The sequence below is a fragment of the Cricetulus griseus genome, chromosome 4 (genome assembly GCF_003668045.3).
Source record: "Cricetulus griseus strain 17A/GY chromosome 4, alternate assembly CriGri-PICRH-1.0, whole genome shotgun sequence".
NCBI lineage: Eukaryota > Metazoa > Chordata > Mammalia > Rodentia > Cricetidae > Cricetulus > Cricetulus griseus.
Genome location: NC_048597.1, coordinates 54703816 through 54727266, shown reverse-complemented (window position 1 = coordinate 54727266; position 23451 = coordinate 54703816). Strand labels below are relative to the sequence as shown.

The following is a 23451-nucleotide window of genomic DNA, read 5'->3' as shown; positions in this document are numbered from 1 at the left end:
ATCATATGAAGAAACTGAGGCAGAGACTTTGGTAGCATGTTTAGCCCAGTACTAGCATGTTAAGTGTGCAGTTACTTCCCGGCTAGGGAAGTCCTCTCACAATTTTCTGTTGCTACTCTCTCTGCTCAGGGAACCCACCTCCAGAAATCATATGGCTTCACAATGAGAATGAGATCCAGGAGTCAGAGGACTTCCACTTTGAGCAGAAAGGTGGCCGGCACAGCCTGTGTATCCAGGAGGTGTTCCCGGAGGACACCGGCACATACACCTGTGAGGCCTGGAACAGTGCCGGGGAAGTCCGCACCCAGGCCATACTCACTGTGCAAGGTGAGCCTGAGCTGCTTTGGGGGGATGGGGGTACAACTTCTGCAAAAGCCATTTAGAGGTGAGGGAGACACAGGAGACTGCTCTGGTACGATTGCAGCCTCAGAAGCAGATCACTGTCTCCATCACAAACTCTTGCAGAGCGGGGCTTCCTTCCCAGCTTTCTGAAGTCCCAGCTCTCTCTGGGCTGCTGCTAAACTGGATGGACTGCTGGGGGAATTCCATAATATACTCAATCTGGTATTGATGGTTTGGGATATGAATTACAGATTTATGAGTCCTTTCTCCTGTAGAAACCTCCTTTTTTTAAGAGGAAAGGTGAGATAAACACATGCAGTGAGCAACAGTTCCCAGCAGTCACATTGGATGTAGATCGCAAGCACCCGGCTTAGGACTCCATCCTGTCAGGGCCTGCTGCCCTCACTTTGGGTTATATACACTCATATTAATATTGTCCTCTGATAACATAACCAAGGCCGATTTTCAAGAAGTATGTTTTGAGTCTGCATCCCCAGTCCGAGAACCTTATGGACCACTTACTCTTTGGTAACACACTGTCTTCCGGCCATTTGCCATCATAGAGAATGCAGTGGATGCCAAACTCTGTGCTGAAGAACCTCCATCTCTGTTTCTCCCCATTGCCTTCTTTCAGAGCCTCATGATGGCACCCAGCCCTGGTTCATCAGCAAGCCTCGTTCAGTGACAGCCTCCCTGGGCCAGAGTGTCCTCATCTCCTGTGCCATAGCTGGAGACCCCTTTCCTACCGTGCACTGGCTCCGAGATGGCAAAGCCCTCTCTAAGGACAATGGCCACTTTGAGCTGCTACAGAATGAGGATGTGTTCACCTTGGTTCTAAAGAATGTGCAGCCCTGGCATGCCGGCCAGTATGAGATCCTGCTCAAGTGAGTCTGCATGTTCCGACAGCCTTTCTCATCCCCTCCTCAGACTCCTGACTCCTGGACTGGGACTGGGAAGCCAGAGGAAACAGCAGCTGATGCAGGCTCAGTGTGGTTACCATGCTCCTGGTTCTTGCAGTCGAACAGAACAGGTCCTCATGGAGAGCCCTTCCCTCTGAGCTCAGTTCCCAGGAACTTGATCCCCACACATTACATATTGACTTGACAAATGATGTGGTGTATGCAGAATATGAAAGATATGGAAATGTGAGGCAGGCCTGGTAGCTCCCACCTTAATCTCAGCATTTGGGAGGCTGAATCAGGAGGGTCATGGTGAACTTGAGGCCAGCGTGGACTACAAAGTTACACCCTCTCTCAAGGGAGAAGGAGCCGAGAAAGAAGGACTGGGTTAAAGGTAGAGATCCAGGAGTATGGAGGCTAAAGGGGATGTGTTAGTATTAGGTATTTGTTGCTGTGTAACAAATTACCCCAAACTTAACAACTTAAAGCAGCAAATATTTATTATCTCACAGTTTCTGTGGACCGATGTGCTAGCCAAGTCTCAGGGTGGTGAAAGGGCATCGCATGCTAGAGTCAGAGAGCTTGCATGTCGGGATCTGTCTCTGCCTCCACATTACAGCCACTGGTATTCAATCACAGGGGCTCCACATACGATTGTTTACCTAGTCCTAGACGTAGCCTCAATGGGTGCCTGACTACTTCATAACTTCCTTCCTGAACTGGATCAATTCCCCATGCTGAGCCCGTCATGCTCATCAGGATCAGCTCTGTAAGCCACATGCCAAGGTGTTCGCTGTGATGGAGGGGTTGTGCCTACAATGATTATGAGTGTGTGCTTTTTGCTTACATCAGCTAGCTGTTGCTACAAATAGACCACCCCAGATACTGAAGTGCATCTTTTTAAAAGCCTTTAAAAAGAAAGCTATTATTTCTGAGAAATCTTTGGGTCTGCTCGGAAGTTATGCCCATAAGGGCAGAGATCTGTGGATCTGAACTAAATACAGGACCGTCTCACAGTTATCTGTTGTCCCGTTACCATCAGCCATGCGCCTAGAATATGTCAACTGACTTTGCCTTATGCTTGAATATTATTATCAGGGGGACAAATCTGCCTGTGATAGGAGCCTACACCCTTGCTCACTAGGCCAGTACTAGAGCAGAAACTGACTTGCTGTGACAATACTTTCTGATGAGGGAACAGTACTTTGAGATGATTCTTGTATCAATCAAGCTAGATAGAGATGAAGTTTTTTTTTTAATGTGAGATTTTGTTTGGTAAGTTTGGTATGGGATACAACTTCATATTGTGCAGGTAGCCTCAAGCTCAATATGAATATCTTGAACTCCTGATTCTCCTGCCTCCATCTCCTGGCTTTTTGTGAGATATTTTTTTAAAGACTTATTTATTTATTATGTATACACTGTTCTGCCTGCATGTACACCTGCAGACCAGAAGAGGGCACCAGATCTCACTACAGGTGGTTGTGAGCCACCGTGTGATTGCTGGGAATTAAACTCAGAACCTCTGGAAAAACAGCCAGTGCTCTTAACTGCTGAGCCATCTCTTTGGCCCCCTTTTGTGAGATTTTTGAAGGAAAAAGAAAGACTGGGTCTTGGCCAGTGAAAAAGGACTTGACTGTTAAATGAGCCGAGAAAGAAGGGGGGTAGAGGGCACAAAGCAAAGGACTTTAAGAAGTTTGGCAGACCCTTAGAGGAAGTTACACTGGAAGGGCAAAAGGCAGACTGTCTGGGACCAGTTGGGGACAGTCATAAAATGTAGACTATCCCAGCTGGACAGGAATGCAGAAATTATCTACCCTTCTCATCTAATAAGGAGGGACACTGAGGTCTCAGTTCACTGACTTGCTCATGGCCATGAATTGAGCCTAAGTTCAAGCCCTTGTCTTCTGACTTCAATCAGATGTCCTTGCATTCTTACGCCTATCATTGGGAGTGTGTCTTTCCATGCACTAGCAATTAGGGGACCTGGGAATTCATGCTGGCCTGTACACCCATGCATCCTTTGCCCTTTTCCTCCCAAAGTCTGAATTCTCATTCCTTCAGGAGGCCACTGCTTTGGCATTGGCTCTGTCCCCAGCAAAAATGGAGTAAGTCAGTGGAAAGTTCTCCTGGGGAGTGCATGCCAGGCCTACCAAGGACTTTGTTCCCTCTCACTTTCTTTGTCCTGATAGAAGTCAGATCTAGCCCATGGAGGAGGAGAACCTTTCAAGGAGGAAGGCTGGGTGACTGGGAGGAAACCAAGGGGTCCGATCTGTTTCTTTAATACGGAGTAGTAGATGTGGGTGAACTTTGACTTTCCCTTCCCTTTGTAAGCTCTGACCAAGAGAAGAGCTAGCAGTAAGTCAACTCCAAATTCCAGCTGCAATGTTAGAGAACCCACATATTTTCCAGAAAATCTATCCTTTACCTTTGTATATAAAAATCATTCTATGCATGGGTGATTTAGGGTAAGACCTAATGAAAGGCAAGAGCTTCTTATACAGGGCTCAGGAAAGGGGCGCCAAAAGTCTCCATGTTTGTGGCAGGTGCAGCATATAGAGTGACTGCTATGTCCTGTGTGGCAACACCAGGGCAGGGCTTCAGTCTCCACCCAAGTTTGTAATGGAGTGTGGGTAATATTAAAGCTGACTCGAGATCCTGTTCCCATTGGCCAGGACACTGGTAGATGATCCCGGTCAAGAGTCTACAGAAGAACCCTGGACTTACCTTAAAGGCCCAGTAGAGGTTTGAACTTTAGGCTTTAGGAATAGCTACCCCCAGTGGCCCAGTCATGGTGTCTCGCTGCTCTGCCACCTCAACTGTCTGGATACTTCTGGCAGTAGGTGGAGCCAGAGACTCTGGGGACTGACTTGATCTTTGTATGTATCCTCCACCATGGGGACAGATCATGATGATGACAGGAGCCCTTATTTGTTTCCTTCCATGGGGAGCAAGCAGCTCAACTCTCTGATTCACAGCCTCCTGGAGTGTGGTTAGGGTAAAGTGGGGCCATCTGGTTGGAATTTGCTCCTGATCTCTACGCCTGGGTTTTGTCCTTATGACAAGAGGACGCTCAGTGAGGACTGTGGAAAAGAACTACCAAGTAAACATCCATTGGGCATCTTGCTCTGCCCCATGCCAGCATCAGGCATGGAACAGTATGAAGTGGGGGAAAGAATGGCCTAACACTGCCCAGTGACCTGTCAGGATCAGGGCCCCAGGGATCATGCTCACAGCCTGGCACTAACGAGTTTCTTGGTAAGTAAAGGTATAGCCTGGACTCTTCAGGTAGCTTCAGAGAACCTGGGCCTGGAAGAAGAGACAAACTAGAAGAGCTGACAGGAGAGGAGATAATGAAAGAGCTGAGGGATCTACATAGGCATAGCCTGGGGTAACACAAAGGCAAGAGGCAGGGCAAAGGAAGAGGCCCCAACAGGTGAGAGAGGCCTTGAAGGGAGCAAATAGATCTCCCCTAGTTTCACAAGGATCCCTCCCCAAGAATGAGGAAGAAACCCACAGACCCTGAGAGCAGAACCGCAATTTGGGCTGCTAGTGTCTTTCCATGAGGAAGTACCAGACAAAATGAGACAGGCATAGCATAGTGGCAGCAGGAGGCATGGGCACATATTCTCAGATTCGAGATGTAGGTTCCTACCAGGTGGACCCATACACTTACATGTGTTTCCACTCATATGGTTGAGACACACATGTATACAGACACCCTAAGAAACACACAAAGGCCCCAGAGCAAACTGGTTCTGATGAACAGTGTAGGACCTGCATGCAGGCCACAAGTCTTATATGTAGGTAGATCCAGGTCCCAGCCCTTGTCCCTGGTGGTCACCTCTGTTTGTTTAGGCACATTATTTAACATTCAGACATTCCATTGTCTTAGAAGAAGTGCTGCCTCTAACCGTTGGAACTACAGATGGAATGAGGCGGTTTATTGTAAGGAAGATGTCCTAGAGCTGGCAGGTGCTGTGTCTGTCATGGGATATAAAAGGGTCCCTCAGACCTACAGTGCTGCTAAGGCCATGCATCTAGGGGACTGAATGGGACCTGAGAGTCCTGGCACTGCCTTGTATAATCTGTACAGTCTCTTGTGCTTTGCTACACTCTCTAAACTTAGCTGGCATGTTGTAGAGAACAACACAAAGCATGTGGCAGTCGTGAGAGCCAGACCGTCCTGGAAAAACACAGTCCTTGGAATGGTAGGATTTACTCATTTAATTCCCAGACTTGCCCCTTCCCTAAACATCACTTTAAAATGCCAGCAGAGGGCAGCCTCGTAGGCTAGAGGACTGATCTGCTCTGAATCCACCCTTAGCCACTCAGCCTCTGTCTGAGAAGAGGGGCCTCAGCATGCACCCCTGGAGGCTGAAAAGTCCTAAGATTGTAAAGAATCCAGAACCCTTCCCACCTGAAGGAGGAAAAGAAAGGGCCACCCATGTTGGGAGACACGCTTGTTAAGTTTTTAACACGGAACAACACAGCATGTTCCAGTTGATGAGGGAAGGCTGGGACTGTTTTCAAGGGGAATTCAGCCCCTGGGGAAGGGACTGTCATTGCTTTGAGGGAGTGTGGAATCAGATCACAAGGCATCTGGGCAAGGCCTATCGGTATAGACCAGCAGCTGTTATTCTTGGACTGGGTGATCAATTGATAGTGTTAAGAAAGGATTCCCACTTGTACATACTGCTGTTCCAAATAGTTTTCTCCCCCCTTCTTTCTAATCCAGAACTATAAAACTCAAAGTTGACCACAGAGTGAGAGCTCTACCCTAAATCTAAGACTGGATGCCACAGCTAAGCCCTAGGCCTTCTTCTTCCCTGATGGTCCATCAGCCCGTGACCAAGTCTACACTTGCCTTGCTCTCAATTCTTCCAGCCCGGGGCTGAATAGGTCCTTTGCCCAGGGAGTCTCATAGCCCTTATTGTACTGTCCTTGACTTCATCAGGAACCGGGTTGGCGAGTGCAGTTGCCAGGTGTCACTGATGCTGCAGAACAGTCCTGCCAGAGGCCCACCACGGTGAGTGCCCCCAGGAGTTGCCTGGTCAGCCCCCTGCACTCACTACCCTCCTCCTGGCCCTGAAGCCTGGGATTGTTTGTGTCCTCCTACTGAGTCTACCAGAGCCAAAAGGAGAGATTGGAAGGGGATGAAGAAGGGAGGGCAAGAGAAGGCAAGGGGGGTGGTGTGTGTTTCTTTTTCTTTTTCCTTTTTTTTTTTTTTTTTTTTTTTTGCACACACCCTTATAAGGCTACTGAAGTCATTACCGATATAATAAACCAACTAGGCAAGTGAGCGCCTCTCACCAATGTTCCCTTCTATAAACACAGCCTGGCCGGCCCCCACATCCCCTTCCCCCTCCTCTCTACCCTCCGCCCTCAGGGATTTGCTCTCCCCTGACGTTTCTGCCTTACCCAGCCCCTTTTCCTCTTGCTACTTTCCCTTTTTCCTTCACTGGTTGCTGCAGGGGGCGGGAGCCTGCCGGCTGTGAGGGCCTCTGTGGTGGTGGAGGAGTTGGTGCTCATGGTGATGGTGACCGTGATGGGACCCTGAGGCCTGGCTGGCCAGCAAGAGGGCAGGGTTGGCCAGAGGAGGAAGACGGAGAAGACGTGAGGGGGCTGCTGAAGAGACGGGTAGAGACCAGGCTGCACACAGAAGAGGCTATCCGCCAGCAGGAGGTGGGGCAGCTGGATTTCCGTGACCTCCTGGGAAAGAAGGTGAGCACCAAGACTGTCTCAGAAGAAGACCTGAAGGAGATCCCAGCTGAGCAGATGGATTTCCGCGCCAACCTTCAGCGGCAAGTAAAGCCAAAGACAGTGTCCGAGGAAGAGAGGAAGGTGCATAGCCCCCAGCAGGTTGACTTCCGCTCTGTCCTAGCCAAGAAGGGGACCCCTAAGACCCCCATTCCTGAGAAGGCCCCACCTCCAAAAGCTGCCACCCCAGACTTCCGCTCAGTGCTAGGTGGCAAGAAGAAGTCACCGGCAGAAAATGGTAGCAACAGTGCTGAGGTCTTGAACGTCAAGGCTGGGGAAAGCCCCACGCCTGTAGGCAACACACAGCCAGTTGGGGCCCTGAAGCCCATAGGTAATGCCAAGCCGGCTGAGACCCTGAAACCCACAGGCAGTGCGAAACCTGCTGAGATCCTGAAGCCTGTAGCCAATGCCAAACCCACTGAGACTCTGAAACCCATAGCCAATGCACAGCCTGCAGGGTCCCTGAAACCTATAGGCAATGCTCAGCCTACTGAGACCCCAACGAAGCCCATGGCCAATGCCAAACCTGCTGAGACCCTGAAACCTGCTGGGAAAGAAGAACTCAAGGAGGTTAAGAATGATGTGAACTGTAAGAAAGGGCATGCCGGAGCCACAGGCAACGAAAAAAGACCCGAGAGCCAAGGCTCGGCCCCAGTCTTCAAGGAAAAGCTACAAGATGTCCATGTGGCAGAAGGGGAGAAGCTGCTACTCCAGTGCCAGGTGACCTCTGACCCACCGGCCACTGTCACCTGGACACTGAATGGAAAGACACTCAAGACCACAAAATTCATCATCCTCTCCCAAGAAGGTAAATGAGGGTGAGGGAGGGAAAGTTGGGGAGCCTGTGCCTACCTGAGTCACTGTCAAAGCATAAAGTCTTCTTGGTGGTTACTTGTAGCCATATAGCCTGAGTTGGGATAGCCATCACTTTTCCTCCATCTTACAGGATGGGCTCCCTGCTGAGGAGCCTTGGTGCATACATGACCCTACTGTGGGTGAGAGTTGGCTTTCTGAACTGTGCAGTATATGCTGTGTCTGTCTGGCAGAGCCTTCTCTGGCATCCTACCCAGGGCCCCTGTAAGAAGACCTAAGACTGAGTTATGCAACATCCCCCCCCTCATGGAGAGAGCTATGCTTGCAGATTAGGAAGGGGACTCCTGGAGCTGAGGTTAACTGCGGTCCCTGAGCCCATTACTGATCGAGAAGCATTCTTTGAGTTTAGCAAACAGTGGTTGACGGCATGCTGGTATGGAACTTGGGGCTGGCACAGCAACAGTTCAGCCTTGAGGACATTGTGGGTCTGAAGGGACCCGTGGGCAAGCCAAACACTCAGCACAACCCGATGGCCACACTCATGCGGGACAGAGCTGCTTGCTTCCTAATTTGGATGAGACTTTTGTTTGCTGGTGTTTCACATTCTTGCTTGGGGGGGTGGTGCAAGTCCTGTCACCTATGGCCTTTAGGGCTTTGGAGTTCTCCAATAGGCTGGTTTACACCAGAGAAATTGGGAGTGAGAGGAGATTTATCCCCAGCCCCTTGGCATGCTTTATTGTTCTTTTACATTTATTTATTGTATCTGTGTGTGTTTGCACGTGGGGAGGGGTGGGAGAGAGGGCAGGAAAGGGAGGGAGGGTTTGATTGATTGTGAACATGGCCACACCGTGCCATACATGTGTGGAGGTCAGATCACAACTTGTAGGAGTTGGTTCTTTCCCTCTACCATGTGTGTCCCCTGAAATCAAGCCCAGGCGGTCAGGTCGGGTGGCAAGCACCTTTACCTGATGCTCAGTCACCTTGCCATCCCTCAGTGTGGTTTAAGGCATTAACCATCCCAAGGCCTGCCAGGAACTCCTAGATCAGACAACATTCCACAGTCCACTGAGGTGGATAGTGGAGGCACTGGGTCCTGCCTGAGCTAGAGCTAACCCTAGTGGGTCATGAAGAAATTCCAAGGATGAGGCCTGTGCCCTTGAAATGCAGAGGACAGTCACTGCAGAGGCTGAACAGATAGGTCTTAGCACATGCCAGTGCGCTGAGAGGCCAGCCCATTCTTCCCTTCCTGTCTCCAGCTGTCCTCTGGGTCACTCCCCTTTCCACCCACTCTCCCTTCATCCCACAGTTGTCTACCTCCAAAAACATGGAAGGGAGCATTTGCAGATAGCAGTGTCCTTGTCCCTTACTCCACGGTTCAGACAGCTAATCCAGAGGGACCAAAATATATGGAGTATAAATGTTGAAGGACCAAAAGGCAAAGTGGGATTTCTTTCAGTAAAGAAAGATGGTGTTATCTTCTGCTAATGTGTTGACACAGTAATGTCATGGATGTCCCCAGATTGGCAGGATTCTCCAGAAGGTGACTTTCCCCATGTCTTCTAGTTCTGTGTCTATGATGTTCATACACAGGAGGTCTTAAGGCTACTGTGGTAGGGTGAGAAGTGTGTGACAGTCCTCCATGTTGCACCCAAGGGTCTCCCTCACTCAAACAAGCTGGAAAGCTTGAGCAGGGATATTTCCCAGATTATCATGTCCAGTGGCCTCTCTGGAGGCATGGAGGAGGACAGCCACCATCCTGGGATAGGTAAGTGATAGAATCCTGCACAGCACTGTCCATGAGGACATGAACCTCAGGGAAATTGGAGCTCAAAGAGTGGTGAAGGTGGCAGTTCCCAAAGCCAAAGCCTCCAGTGGCCACTTGCAGACCATCTGTTCAACTGAACAGTGTAAGACAGGCCTCAGCCCTGATCCCAAAAGTGTTCCTGGGCCACCAGCCACTGGCTTCTCTTATGCCTGGGTTGCTTGGAGTAAGCTGCAGAGCAGAGATGTAAGCAACATCTTTGCCTTCCAAAGGGAAGCACTGAAATCCTCAGTGACAACAGAAGAAATGTTGACCAGACCAGCACAAGGAGAAAGACTGGGGCGGGCGGGGGGGGGGTTGCAGAAACAGCAGATTCCAAACAATATTCTCAATATTTCAAAATAACAATATCTTGTTATCAGTTGAACATCACATCCAGATGCCATCCTAGACATCTTATGCTTTCTGTCCACTTAATTCTCATGCTACTAGGTATCTTTCTAACAGAGAAGTGAAGTAAATTGCCCAAGGTTGCAGAGCTCTTAAGTAACAGGGCTGGGATTTTAATTCACATAGTTGAGATTTTTGTGACTAGACAAAAACCTTGGAAGGCAGGTGCTACCCTAAGCTTGCCAAGTGTCTGGTCTTTTCTCTGTGATAGAGGGAACAGACCTTGATGTGAGCCTCTCTTGTCACAGTAAAGGGGAGAATCCTTGTCCTCCGGATGCCAGCCCTACCTACCATGCCTGCACTCACCAAGTCTTAAGAGGGGGGAAGTGCTTCTTAGTGCTTATCAGCTGTCAGTCATCTATCTGGTCCAGGAAGGCAGCAAGGTGACCAGAGGTAAGATGAATCTGCTCTTAGTGGATCTGGCACAGAGGACATAGGCTTGCTATTATACAGCTGTTGGAACAAAGCGCCACAGAGTGGATCTGAGGGGCATTGTGACATGCTAAGGAAAGGAATAACTGGTGGGAAAGCCCCTGGCCTCCTTCAGAGTCCAGAGAGCAGACCAGATTTGGGCAGCAGAGAAGCCAGCAGTAGGTGGTCCCTGTACAGGGCTTGGGGCACTAAAGCCTGGCTGCTTGCAAATGGGCCTATCTGGGATGGCCATAGTGACTTGGCCCTGATTTTAGCCCACATCCTGTCAGAGAACATGTCTAAAAGCAACAGAGAGCCACACAGGGGAGAATTGGGAGTGAGGAATGCTACAAACAAAGTTGGGTTTTAGGGGCTCTGACTGACTCCAGTATGGAGACTGCTGAAGACGTCAGGGGATATGGTGGTGACTGCCATGGTGAGCATGGCCACAAAGGGAAAGAACCCAGTGCAAGAAGTACAGACATCTGCTATAAAACTTGTGACCTGGCTTGAAGGGCAGGGCAATGGCCAGGGCTGGGGAGAGAAGAGGGAGGTGGAACAGACTGAATGCTCTTGGGCCACAGGGATGTTATCCCTGGAACTCAGTTGGTATTTGAGGGGATGAGTAGGGAAGGGGCAATACCTGTCTTCTTGTCCCCCAGTACCTCCCCACCCCTGCCTCTGACTGCACTGCCTCCATCCTGTCAATCTCCACCCCCATCAAGATTCACTTCCTCCAAGATACCTTCTTAGACTCCTGTCGCTTTAGTCAGGAGACATCCACACTTCCTTCTTGTACCCAATCCATACATGGATTTCAGAGCTCCCACTGTGTAGGTATGGGGGCTTCTCTGCTGAGCCCCAGAGCTTGCAGGACAGGGTTACACACACACACTTAGTGTGGAGGAGCCCCTGAGAAGAGGTATGACAGCTGTTGGTGGGATTGACCATTAGGCAAGTCTTGGAGGTCAATCAATTGTAAGTGGTCTTCCTCTTTTGGCACCAGAGCTGTGGGATGTCTGTGTTCAGGGGACCATCAGCTGGACCTGCCCTCCAGGGACAGGCACCTATCTTGGCTATAGGGATGACCCTGGAGTCCAAGAAGGGCGAGGTAACAATAAAAGGGTCTTTATCTCCTTGTTTTGCTTCCTGCCTCCAGGCTGGGCTTCCCCTAGTAAAACACTTCTCCCCATCTAGTAATGATGCTTTGTTGTTGTTGCTATTATCAAGAGATGATTCATTTTTAACTGCCTTCAGGAATCTTATGAAGGCTTTTTCAATCTTTTATAAATTCATCCTACAAATTATATAGCACCTAATTTACATACAAGGTGTTAATTATATACAATACCTTTGCTTGTATAGAATCCATTTAAAGAACTCAGAATTATCTATTTTTTTCTGTCTAGAAACAGATCTTTTTTTCAAAAATACATATTAATATATATTATTGACCTTGTCTTACACAGATCCTTCCAGATAACCTGCTATGGAAATATCCTCTGTCATTCAGCATCTCAACTGCTTTTTATTGCAGTTGCATTCCAGATATGGTTACCACCCTCAGAGCTACCATGTAAGATAGGAGTGTGATTCAACAATGGCTTTGAGATGGGCTTTGCAATCAGTGTGTCAGATGCCTGGGGAAGCCAGGAAAGGTGCAGCTAGAGCTAGGGCCATAGAGGTGACACAGAGGACACTATGCCCTAGGAAGTGACCCCAAGTCAGTGACAGTGTTGGTCAGTGCTTCCTGGGAGGGCAGGTCAGGTAGGCTTTCAGAATAACATTGAGCCTCCAGGGCTTCAGGCAACCTCCTGGTCCCAATCCTAGCCCCTTCTATCCCTTCTCCTCACACACTCAGGAAAGGGAATAGCTGGGGGGAGGGGTGTTCTTCAGTCACAGAAGAGTGACTCCCCATCCAGAAGGGGCTCTTGGCAGAGCTCCTGCTGAACCACTCAGTGGATTCCTGCTTCTCATCCCCCCCCCACACACACACACTCCTTCTCAATACTCCCTACCAGGCTGAGGCAAAAAAAAATAAAAAAAATAAAAAACACAAACTGCTGGGAAACAGTTTTCTTCTGGAGGTCAAGAATGAGCCGTCCCACAGGAAATACCAGATTCTTCATCTGGGGTGGCCAGCCTCCAGCCTGCCCAGTCTTCTTCCAACCCTAGGATGCATGTGGTCATGGCTAAGCTCTGCTGGGGCCTTGGAGAGCTGGGAAGAAAGGTGGGCTCTTGTTCAAAGACTCCACTGCCCTTCTAGCCATTGCACGACCATCTACTGTGTCAGGCCAAAGGCAGCCAGGGAACCAAAATGTGAAAACAATAACAAAAACAAAAAACAATAACAACAAAAACGGTTTATGAAACAGGGAATAACTTGGGGATGGGGAAATGGAATGTATCCTCCCAGGCCAGGGTTTCTTCTGAGCCTTGACTTTCAGGCCAGGGGTCATCCTGACATCCTCCTTCCCACTCAGATGAATGCCACCACTACCTTGTCCCTGTGCCTCCCAGTTCTTACTCTCCTACTAGACTTAAATCCTTTCTGTTATATTTGGGAAGAGATGGTGGCTTTTTCCCCAGGGAAAGACACAGCCAGGGCTGTTCAGGAGCTGGTAGGAGGGAGGGGCACAGATCAGCTGTGCTGCCCTGTGAAACAGTGTAGCCTTTCCAACTCTCCAGCCCCGTGAGTGGAAATGCTGTGGGCCCCATTGATGCTATCTGATGTTCTCTCTGTTTCCAGGTATTAGCTTTGTATAACCATATAACGGAGCAGGAGGGAAGGTAGTGATTGATTACACTTTTGAGTTCAAAAGGTCTCCCTGAGAACAGTACCCATTGATCTTGTTCCCCGCCCTCCCAGTGCCAGTGACTTGGGGGATATGGGAATGGGTAGCTTGCAGGCAGCAGGATGGACATGGCTCTGCTCTGTCCTTCTCTTGTGAGGGCTGGTGCACTGACACTGGGTAGCTTGAGCTGGATGCCATGCTATAGGCTTGTTTATATGTCACAAGGTAGGACCTAGCAGATGGCTGCACTCCTGGCTGGCCAGGCTAGCCCATTCTTAGATGACCCCCCTGCCCAAGGAAGACCTAAACAAAGATCTGATCAGTCTGTGGATAAGAGACCGGATCCCTGAGCTCATGTATGTGCACAGCCTGCCTTCCTCTAGGTCCTCAGAGGTGTTTCTTAGGCAAGAGTCGCCACATAGACTGTAAGGAACGAGGCCATCCTCACCCCTCCTGTGGAGCCAGGAGAACCAGCCCTGTAGAAAAAAAAAAATTGGCCACAGTCGCACACCAAGCCACTACCTTCTTCCACAAGATCATCCCAAAGGCCAGTGTCCCTGATGGACAAGGTTTCCCTCTGCCACTCACCTGTTCACTCAAAAATCCCTTAACCTTGGTATGGGGAGGTGTTTCGGTGTGAAAATGTGCCCGCCACCAAGCCTGATGATCTGACTTCGATCCCTGGCACCCATATGGTGGAAGGAAAAACCTCCTGAAAGTTGTCTTCAGACCTCCACACACACATCAGAGTAAACCCATGTTTTGTTTTGTTTAAAAAAAAAAAAAAAAAAAAAAAAAAACAAAAAAAAAAACTCCCTTTACCAAGCAGTATCTCCAACATCACTCTTAGGTGACTCCTTCCTGGCCACTGTCCCCAGGAGACTGTACCTGGCTCCTTATGCTCTGTAAAAGGGGCAGGTCATGTTCATCTGCTCTTTTCTCCCCTAACAGAGGCAGCTTCTTCTTCTTCTTCTTCTTCTTCTTCTTCTTCTTCTTCTTCTTCTTCTTCTTCTTCTTCTTGATTCTTCTTGATTCTTCCTCTTCCTCCTCCTCCTCCTCCTCCTCCTTCTCTCTCTGTCTCTCTCTCTCCCTCTCTCCCCCTCTTTCTCTGTAGCTTCCTAAAAGAGCCCCCCAGTGGGGGAGGGGTCCTGGAGGAGCTGATCAGGAATCTACTCTTTTGGAGTAGGTTACCAACGGAGAATTTGAGGATTCATAGAGGAGAGAGCCAAATTCCCACCTGGCCTCTGCTCTCGGATTCTGAGAAGGGGCTTGTAAAGACACCTCCTGTGCTCCAGATACCAGCACAGTTCGTGCTCTTACCTGGTCACTCACAGTGTTTCCTGTTCTCCTTCCAGGCTCACACTTCTCCATCTCCATCGAGAAGGCACTGCCTGAGGACAGGGGCTTGTACAAATGTGTAGCCAAGAACAGTGCTGGCCAGGCGGAGTGTTCCTGCCAAGTCACTGTGGATGGTAAGTCATGCTTGCCCATTGCTACCACACACAGAGCTCATCTCTGGGCCCCTTCTACATCTGAATGACCCCCACCCCTCCCCAAATTGTCCCCAGCCTTACTTCAGCATTCATTTGGTGAGACTTGAGCTACCTTAAAAAAAAAAAAAGTCAAGAAGGGAAGTGACAACCTCACCTTGATTACTTGATTGCCTACATGGCTTCTTCCTGTATCTCTAGCCAGGAAGAAGGGCTGTTGACCTTCTCCTCCCCTCCCAGTCCTGACCTCCACACCCAGAAACTTCTGGGCAAGGAAGCTGGGCACAAGGGCACCAACAAGAGAAAGGACACACCCACAGGAAAATGACTCCTAGTATTTGACAGACCACAGCAAACAAGTGTGTAGAATGCTGGTGTGCAGGCCACTGAGGGGCCTGGACCTGCGGCGGGAGCTGAGTGTGCAAGTCTGAGTGTGCAAGTGTCCTCCAGGAGAAGGTGAGTCAGGCCGAGGAGGGGGAGACAGGAGGACAGGGCTCCTTCTGCCAAAAGAAAACATGACAGTAAGACAGCAGAGAGAAAGGAGGAGAAGCAGGAGAGAGAGACCCATTAGGAGTAGGCAGCTCCCCAACCCAGGAAGGGGCAAGGCCCAGCAGGGTGTATGCATTTGTGTCTCTTTCCTCCCTCCGTCAGGAATGTGGAGCCTGGGAGTTGAAGGAACCTTGTGATAGTTTAACTAACACCCTCACTATTATCTCTCCTTGTCATCCAATTGGCATTAGAAATCAAACCCTACAAGGACCCTTGCAGGACCTTCAACCCAGTGCCTTTTCTTTTTGAACCCAGTGCCTTTTCTTTGTATTTTCATACTTGACTGGAAATGTCTAAAAAGGTAGTTTTGGGAAAACAGTTTCTTGCCCTGGAAATGCCTGCTTAATAACTGTCAGTAACATGTCAAAAGCTGGTGTCCAAATAAGGCATCTGGAAGATCAGCTTCGTTGTTCTGGCTCTTGAGTCTGATCGCTTTAGTCCTGAAATCCTAACCTGTTTTATAGCCATCCCACAAAATGGAGGGTCTTTGTCCTTGCTCTGGGTTTCATATCCCTCCTTCCTGGTCACAAAACAGAGATAGGGGTACATAATAAATGGGAGACAAGATGGGTTGTCTTCTAAAGGAAAGTGTCATTTGAAAACACACAATTGCAAAGGAAATTAAATAGTTCCTAGCCAAAAAAGAAGCTGATACGGCATGAGTAACCTAGGAATGACTTTCTAGGAATGACTTTCTCACAAGATCTGCCTCTGAGGAAGTAGATCTGATGGGTTAGGGTTCATGGTCAACTCATATGCATGCTCTGAGACTCCTGCATACTCCTGCTGTGTGTCACCTGCCTGCCAACACCTGCATACTCCTGCTGTGTGTCACCTGCCTGCCAACATGTTAGAGTTCTGCTGCTCTCTGTTCAGGTGGTGCCTCCCTGGAAGCTGATTTCTAACTGCCCCACTGGGGGCTTGGACAATTCCTCCCATCCATAAGTGGCCAACCTGCTAATGAGGTTATCTGCTTTTGAAACCCCTGGCCTCTTGAGCTATTTACACAGGGAGCTACAGGCAAGAGAGCAATTTGTTCTCCTTATCTGCACAATGTCAGCACCTTTTCCAGATTTGTTTGCAAAGGGCAATTTCCTTTTCCCTTGCACAACGTCTTCAGAAGGAGGCTTTGTTTGGTTTGGGGTTTTTTGTTTGTTTGTTTAGGAGACTCATTCATTCTGTAATTTAAGAGGCTCTGTTTGCTGAGGAGGTGTGCTGAAAGACACTTTGCTCTCTGATCCTGATCTAGAGGATAGCTATCCTTTCTCTCCAGTTCCTTGAAGTCAGAATTTGGCCCCTAGCTACAAAGTAGGATCTAGGATTTGGAAGCAGAACCAAAAGATGGGCAGGGGAGACACCATCTGAGAGAACAGAAATGACAGTTAATTGGACTTGGTCTGGTTTTGTGTGCAGAAAGGAAAAGGGGCAGCCTTCTTCCCCAGACTCACCCCTCATTTCCCTTGCTCTTGTACTTGGAGATGTGTCCATGCCATCTGTTAGATGAGCTGCTTGTCATACTTAGCTCTGTTTTCCCATGAGGAGCAGCTGCCAGGCAAACACTGAAGGTTAGCCCACTTTACGACAGCTTTCTGCCTCCTTTGGGTTGGTATTTTTGCCAAGCTAAGTGACCTCCTGTCTTTTTTCCTCTCAGCTTTTCCCACTTCCAGGACATGGCACTCAGAGATCTCAGTAGATTTGACCATCCTTTGCCACTGTCAGCGTCAGATATGTGTCTGTCAAGAGCATCTTTCTAAAAAGCGGGATCCATGGTTCAGTCAAATTCTCAAAAGTGTTGTTATATTATTATCACATTAGGTTATGAGTACTGGGGAGGCTGAGGCAACAGGATCACAAGGTTAGGACCAGCATAGGAGACTGTCTCAACAAAGAAAGATAAGGAAAAGGAGGAAGGAAGGGAGAAGACATTTGCCCTTAGGAGTTGCTAGCCATGGTTGAATTTTCATCACTGAGCTCTTCTAATCCATCTGCTATGGCTGCCTGCCTGATCACCGGTAGACCCAGTCATGCATCCCTTCTGGAGGACAATGAGGTCCCTCTCTACTGTGCTGACTTCTGGTTGGCTTTCCTGCTGTCACTCAGCAGAGCTGGCCATGCCCCCTGAAAGCCATTATCACTCATTCAGCCTGTGTCCCAAACCATTAAGTCTACACTATAAAGATAAATTTCAGGATTTCACAAACAGGAATCCTGTTAGGCACAGGTGGGTTCTGTTTCCTTCCTTCCTTCTTTTCTTCCCTCCCTCCTCCCTTCCTTTCTTTCCTCCTCCTCTTTTTTGTTTGTTGTTCAATACAGGGTTTCTCTGTTTAGCCCTAACTGTCCTGGAACTCACTCTCTATATAAGGCCGGCCTTAAACTCAGAGATCTTCCTGCCCCTGCCTCCACATTACCAGGATTAAATGCATGGCTTGGCAAGTATTCTGTTTCTTATAAGGCAGGAAGATTAACCTACAGAATACAGCATGTCTGACCAATAATAATAGCACTACTTGGGTCATTTTCCTATGAAAATGAGTATTTTTACCCTTTGTTAATTGTGGTCATATAGCTCTTCCTTCCAAACTAAGCAGAAGGTAGGTATCAACTTGTCCCACCCAGAAAGGTACTGAACTATGATAGGTAGAACTTGCCAAAACACTCACCCACAAGTAAAGTAGTTGACTTTTAATACCTGCTGTGGCTGGAGACTTTTGTACTTCATCTTTTCAGTTTCTGCAACAGAGGGTGGGCTACCTTTCTCAATGAGCAGAGGGGTCAGGGGTTCAGCAAAGATTGACAAGAAGCCCTACTCCAGGCTGAAGCCCCACCCAGTAAACTGCAATATACATTGTCCTGATAAAACTCAGTTGTGTCTGGTCCTGGGGCCTGCCAGACCTTTCCCAGATGATTCTGGTCAGGGAATTTGCCTGTCAAGACACTTGAGAGCCATGCAGTGGCGGCACACACCTTTAATCCCAGCACTCAGGAGGCAGAGGTGGGCAGATCCCTGAGTTCAAGGTCAACCTGGTCTACAGAATGAGTTTCAGGATAGCCAGGGCTATTACACAGAGAAACCCTGTCTCCATGCTCCCCTCCCTCCCCCGAAAAAAGACACTTCTGAGAGACCTTCACATCTATTATTGCCAGCATTCTGCTGTGAAGTCACTTCTACTCAAGGGACATTCATTCCTATGATTCCCTCCCAGCTCAGGCCTCCCTTCCTCAGGTACCATAGCCAAGGCATCCAGCCTTATTGTCAGGGAGAGTAGGGCTTCACAGCCACAAAAGATCATGCGTGTTTGTGTAGGGGGAGCATGTATCAGTGGCACCCATACCATCTTTCATTCATTCAACAAATATTTAGGTCTGCACCCTGCCAGGCACAGCTCAAGGAGCTGATGTTTAGACTTGACTTTTGTGTGTGTGTGTGTGTGTGTGTGTGTGTGTGTGTGTGTGTGTGTGTGTGTGATGTGGAGAAAGCATAGCCAGGTGATGGGGAAGGGACTATTGCTTCAAGAAAGGGTTGCTGAGGACTTTTGGTAGAATGAACATTTGAACAGAGACCTGCAAGAAGTGAGGGTAGGGGTTCTAGTAAGAGAAAAGAGGTGGCGGGGTGGGGGGAGCAAGAGAAAAAGCACAGTGAGACTGTGCTTGTTGGCAGTGTGGGAGGAAGAAGCAGGCTGGTGGGCCAAGCACCATGTGCAGAGTGCCAGAAGACAAGGCTAAAGAGGCCCAGGAACCAGGGCTGCAGAGCAGTATGGACTGAAACCGGAAACCAGGCTTTAGTCCAGTGTGTTGGGACAATACTGGATGCTTGTGAAGGCTCACTCAGGCATCTTCATGGTGAGCAGACCCAGGATGCATAAGGAAGAGAGCAAGGAGGCCAGCTGTGGGGCGTGATGGCATTTAGACTTGGTGGAGTCCATACAAGTGATGGGATTCGTCATCTGACTTGACAGGAGCTGCTGATGAACTGGGTCTGGAGAGTTGGAGAGGGGCCAGTACTCCTACTCGTTACATCTAGGCTTCCATGGAGAAGTAAGGGTCAGTGGTGATGCTACCTACTTACACCAAAACTTGGAGCCTGGGGAACCATCAAAAGGGGAACCTTCAAAAGTGACATGCATATAAAGATAAAAATGCCCAGGAGACAGTGTCAGAGATGTGTCACATGGACAGTTTAGATGAATCTGGAGCTGAGGAACTGAGGACAGAACATAGGATAGAACCCACATGTAGAGACCACTGAGTGCCTTGCGATTGAATGAGCTCCTGTAGTAGATGTGACTGACGGTAAGACCAGAGAGAGATGAGAGTACGGCACTGAGAGGCAGAGGCAGCTTGGGGGTCTGTAAAGGATACTGGGATGAATGGCACCAAGAAGAGAGAAAGAAGTCTGGGAGAGAGAGAGCCAGGAAGCCAAATGGTCAGGATTCTAGACAGACAAGAATGACCAGTGAGTCCAATGCTGCCACTGAGACAGCTCTGTCTGACTGACGACCATTAGAAAGAACAATGTAGAGATCAGTAGTGACCTTGACAACAGGGATTCAGAAGAGTGATAGTAATATCAGCCTGTTTAATACCTAGAGACACAGTCACCTGCTCAGGCCACCCTCACTAGTTGGATGAGAATCTAAACCCAAGCACTGGCTCCCAACCACTGTGCTTAGCCGGCTGCTCCTGAGTAGACCCTGACCTGGCATGATCTGAGTCCCGGCATGTTCCTAACCCTCTCCTGCATTCACATTTAATGTTTAAATCTTCACGTGCAGCTAGTTGGTAGTAGGTTGAACTGAATCAAACTGCTGTTTTTATAGCTCCAAAAACACTTAAATAGCCTGAGACCAGAGGATTGTGTTGTATTTAAGATTAGCCTGGGCTGTGTGGCAAGTTCCAGCCAACCTGGGCTGCAGGATGACAATTTGTCTCCAAAATAAGGAAAGGGAGAGAGGGAGGAAAGGAGGGAGAGAAGAGGAAGGGAGGGAAGGAGGGAGGGATATTTAAACATTGTTAAGTGTTGTGGTGAACACAAGAAGGCCACAGGGAGATGTATGTGTGGAATAAATACCTAGTAAATGCCATCTGTGATTTCACTTTAATATTTATTTGGGGTCCCAGGCCATGAAATAGAGTATTGTGGAGCTCAGAGGACAATTTTCAGGGGTCATTTCTTTCCTCCCACTATGTGGGCCCCAGGGATTAAACTCAGATCACCAGGCTTGGCAACAAGTGCTTTTACCCACTGAGCCATCTCTCTGGCTCCTCACCTGTTATTTGCTACCCACTTCTTCGCTCTTCCAGGAGATGTTTTTCCTAACTAGGAAGGTTCTCTTCTCATAGTTTAGGAGCTCATCCAAGGGCTCATCACCACTAAACAACACAGCCAGAAAAGAGTTCACATTTCCCCAACCTAGCAGAATTTTGTGTGCTAGAATGCTGCTTGCTCTTAGGCAGAGAGGCCATCGAGAAATGAGCCATCCCAGGAGACGTGGGAAACCAGCCCCTGCTTTGCCCTTCCTGAGGCTCCTGAAGTTCAGACCCTCTCCCAGAAGTTTCCCAAAGCCTCCTCCTCCTTTGCCTAGGGTCAGAGTCCAGGGATCCAACCTCTTTGCGGGGGATGGAGGGAAGTATCCAGGGGCCTGAGTCCAGCAGTAGAAGGGGTGAGGCATTGTCCATGTAAGGGCAGCTCTCCTGATCTCTTTAGGAGCCCCTACTTTTCCACACCTCTATCTTCTACCCCCACACTTTTTTTAGGGGAACAACCAGGTCAGCAAAGGACACCAGCCCTGGGGCCCAGATCTAGAAATAAAACCCAGTTTCATCACAAAATGATTAAAATAGACAGAAAATACAAGCTGCTCTTAAACTTTTATTACTATTATTTTTATCCCCCGGGCAGCATGTGTGCACAAAGCTGGTTTTGATTAAGCATGTGGTCCTCCCAGCCCATTCCTCACTGCGGTTCTCACAGTGGCCAGGCAGCTCTGTATTCCTGGCTGGGCTACATGCTGCACGCACAGCCCCCACATTACTGGCACTTTAGAGGGTGCTGCCCTCCCCCACCCCACTCCCCTGGGCCTCTGGGTTTGGGATAGGCCTGGTTTGAAAGGGAAAGTCGATCCCTTTTATTCAGGGCCTGATGAGAAGATAAATTGCAGTGAGCGGAGCTTCTCAAAACCAGCTCAGTATGCACTCTAGGTGAAGTGCTCACACTTGTAATGAACCCACGGTGCCCCAGAGCTGAGGGCACTGCAGGGGTGGGCAGAGCTGGTAGACAGCTTTCTGAGGCAAGGGGATACTAAAGCCCAGTAGAAGAAGGTGAGGGAACATGGCTAACAAAAAAGAATGAGTTTATTTAAGTAAATGGTGCTTTTGATCTCTCCAAAATACCAACTTATGCCTTGCCTTCTCTGGGCTTTGGGATGCAGTGAGCTCGAAAAGATAAAAGTTCTCTTTCTACAGCTATGGAAGCAGACATGGGGCAGTTTAAATGAATCGCCCAAGTCCTGAAGGGTGCCAATGACACAGACAAAATGCACCAAAGTAGCAACTAGCATGGCCCACAAGGAAAGGCATCCACAAGCCCTAACTACCCTCTTTCAGAGGCCAGAAAAACTGGACCCATCACCCTTGCTTGCTTGTGCCACAGCTGACATGTCAGAAAAAGGACTTTGATTCTCTTTCCCAGATTCCTCTCTGCTCTGGAACTTACCAGGAGAAAATGAAAGCTGAATCAGGAATTCAGTACTACACACTTGTCATTCACCTCTCTCCTGGGAAGGGGAGGAGAAGACATTTCTGAGTGCATCTCTATTTAAAGTCCCAGGGGTCTTTCTGTTCCTCCAATGTGTCCACATGAAACTGGTGCCTTGAGGTGTGGGCAGCAACTTGAGACCTTGTCAGCTCCACATGACAAGAAGCCTGAACTCACTGTCTGAGGTTCCTTTGCTCTTTGCTCTTAAGGAGGTGGCAGAACGTGGGCATTGCACAGTGGAGGAGGCAGCAGGGTATGGCTTGGGGTTTCAAGTCTGTTTAAGAGGATTTCTTCAACCTTTGTTCTTTACGTTCATCCCCTCATATACTGCTAGAAAATCCTAATTCAAGCTTAAATGGAACCATTTCCATCGTTGTGTGTACATGGTTTTTGGTTGTCTTCAACAGGGAATTGACTTTGATATCCCTCAGCTGCCACCTGACTGAGCCTGTATTGTGCCCACATGCAGTCTCTGTCACTGGATTACCCAGCTCCTAGAGGACAGGCATGTGGTGGAGGAAGGCTACATAAGCAAGACAGTAGAAGGGGCCGTGTAGGCAGATGCACACTCTAGAGCGTGCAAGGGACCCAGATACCATCTAGGAGAAATGCAACCAGGAACTAGGAAGTGTATGTCCTGACCCCAGCAGTCTATGTTCCTAGTACCACCCCTCACAGGGAACTCAATCTAGGCAAGACCAGCTGAGAGGTACCCAACCTAGAGTCAGGGATAGCCTGTTAGCCCTTCTTCTCCAGCCAAGCCACAGGAATGTGGCCAGAGCCCTGGCTGGAAAATCCCCTCCTCCCTCTGAGCTTCCTCCTTGGGAGCAGGAAATGAAGGATAAGGGCAGGAAGGGACGTAGGGGGAGGTGCCTTCCATCCTCTCCCCAAAGAGTAGTGAAAACATAAGCCTGGCCATGGCCATTCAGCCAGCGGTTTCTTATCTAAGTCCCAGGTGGTTTCCCCATAAAGTTTGAAAATCCAGTCTCATGGGAACCCAGGGAGAGCCTTTTCTGCCCTGCTCCACCCAGCCCACAGAGTGCTGTTCACCTCTGTCCACAGAGAGAGTGTATACTTGCCCCCCCTCCCCAGCATTGTCTGAGCTTGCTGACCAGCCTCAGCCAATGGCCACTGCAGGGATTCACAGACCTGCCATGAGGGTGTACTACAGATGACCAGCCTTGGTCTCCCAGACAAAACCAGTGAAGGGCTCTGAAACCTTCATCTGGCCAGGCCTGCCCCAGTGCCAAAGCAAGTCTCAGAAACTAAAGGCCACAGACATCTTTTCATCCATGAACCCAAAGGCAGGGAGGGGCCCAGCCTTCTTCCTCTTCAGGAGACCCCTCCATTTTCAGAGAGCCTTTGAGATGCAGGACATTTAGATAAGAGCATCAAGGCTCGATGTGGGTAAGGCAAGCAAAGGGCA

At 49.0% G+C, this 23451-nt stretch overlaps 1 protein-coding gene across 6 annotated transcripts in view; it reads left to right on the top strand.

The window, feature by feature from the left end:
* The window catches only part of Mylk (myosin light chain kinase), a 177885-nt gene that overhangs the window by 89081 nt on the left and 65353 nt on the right, over positions 1–23451 (top strand). For 5 of the 6 annotated variants that reach the window (XM_035444593.1, XM_035444592.1, XM_035444594.1 and 2 more), the window contains 6 exons: positions 130–327; positions 977–1226; positions 6199–6270; positions 6716–7400; positions 7509–7809; positions 14588–14704. In XM_035444593.1, coding sequence (XP_035300484.1) covers positions 130–327; positions 977–1226; positions 6199–6270; positions 6716–7400; positions 7509–7809; positions 14588–14704 — 1623 coding nt within the window. Of the gene's footprint in view, positions 1–129; positions 328–976; positions 1227–6198; positions 6271–6715; positions 7810–14587; positions 14705–23451 lie in introns of all 6 variants that reach the window. The other variant, XM_035444589.1, reaches the window with a different exon arrangement.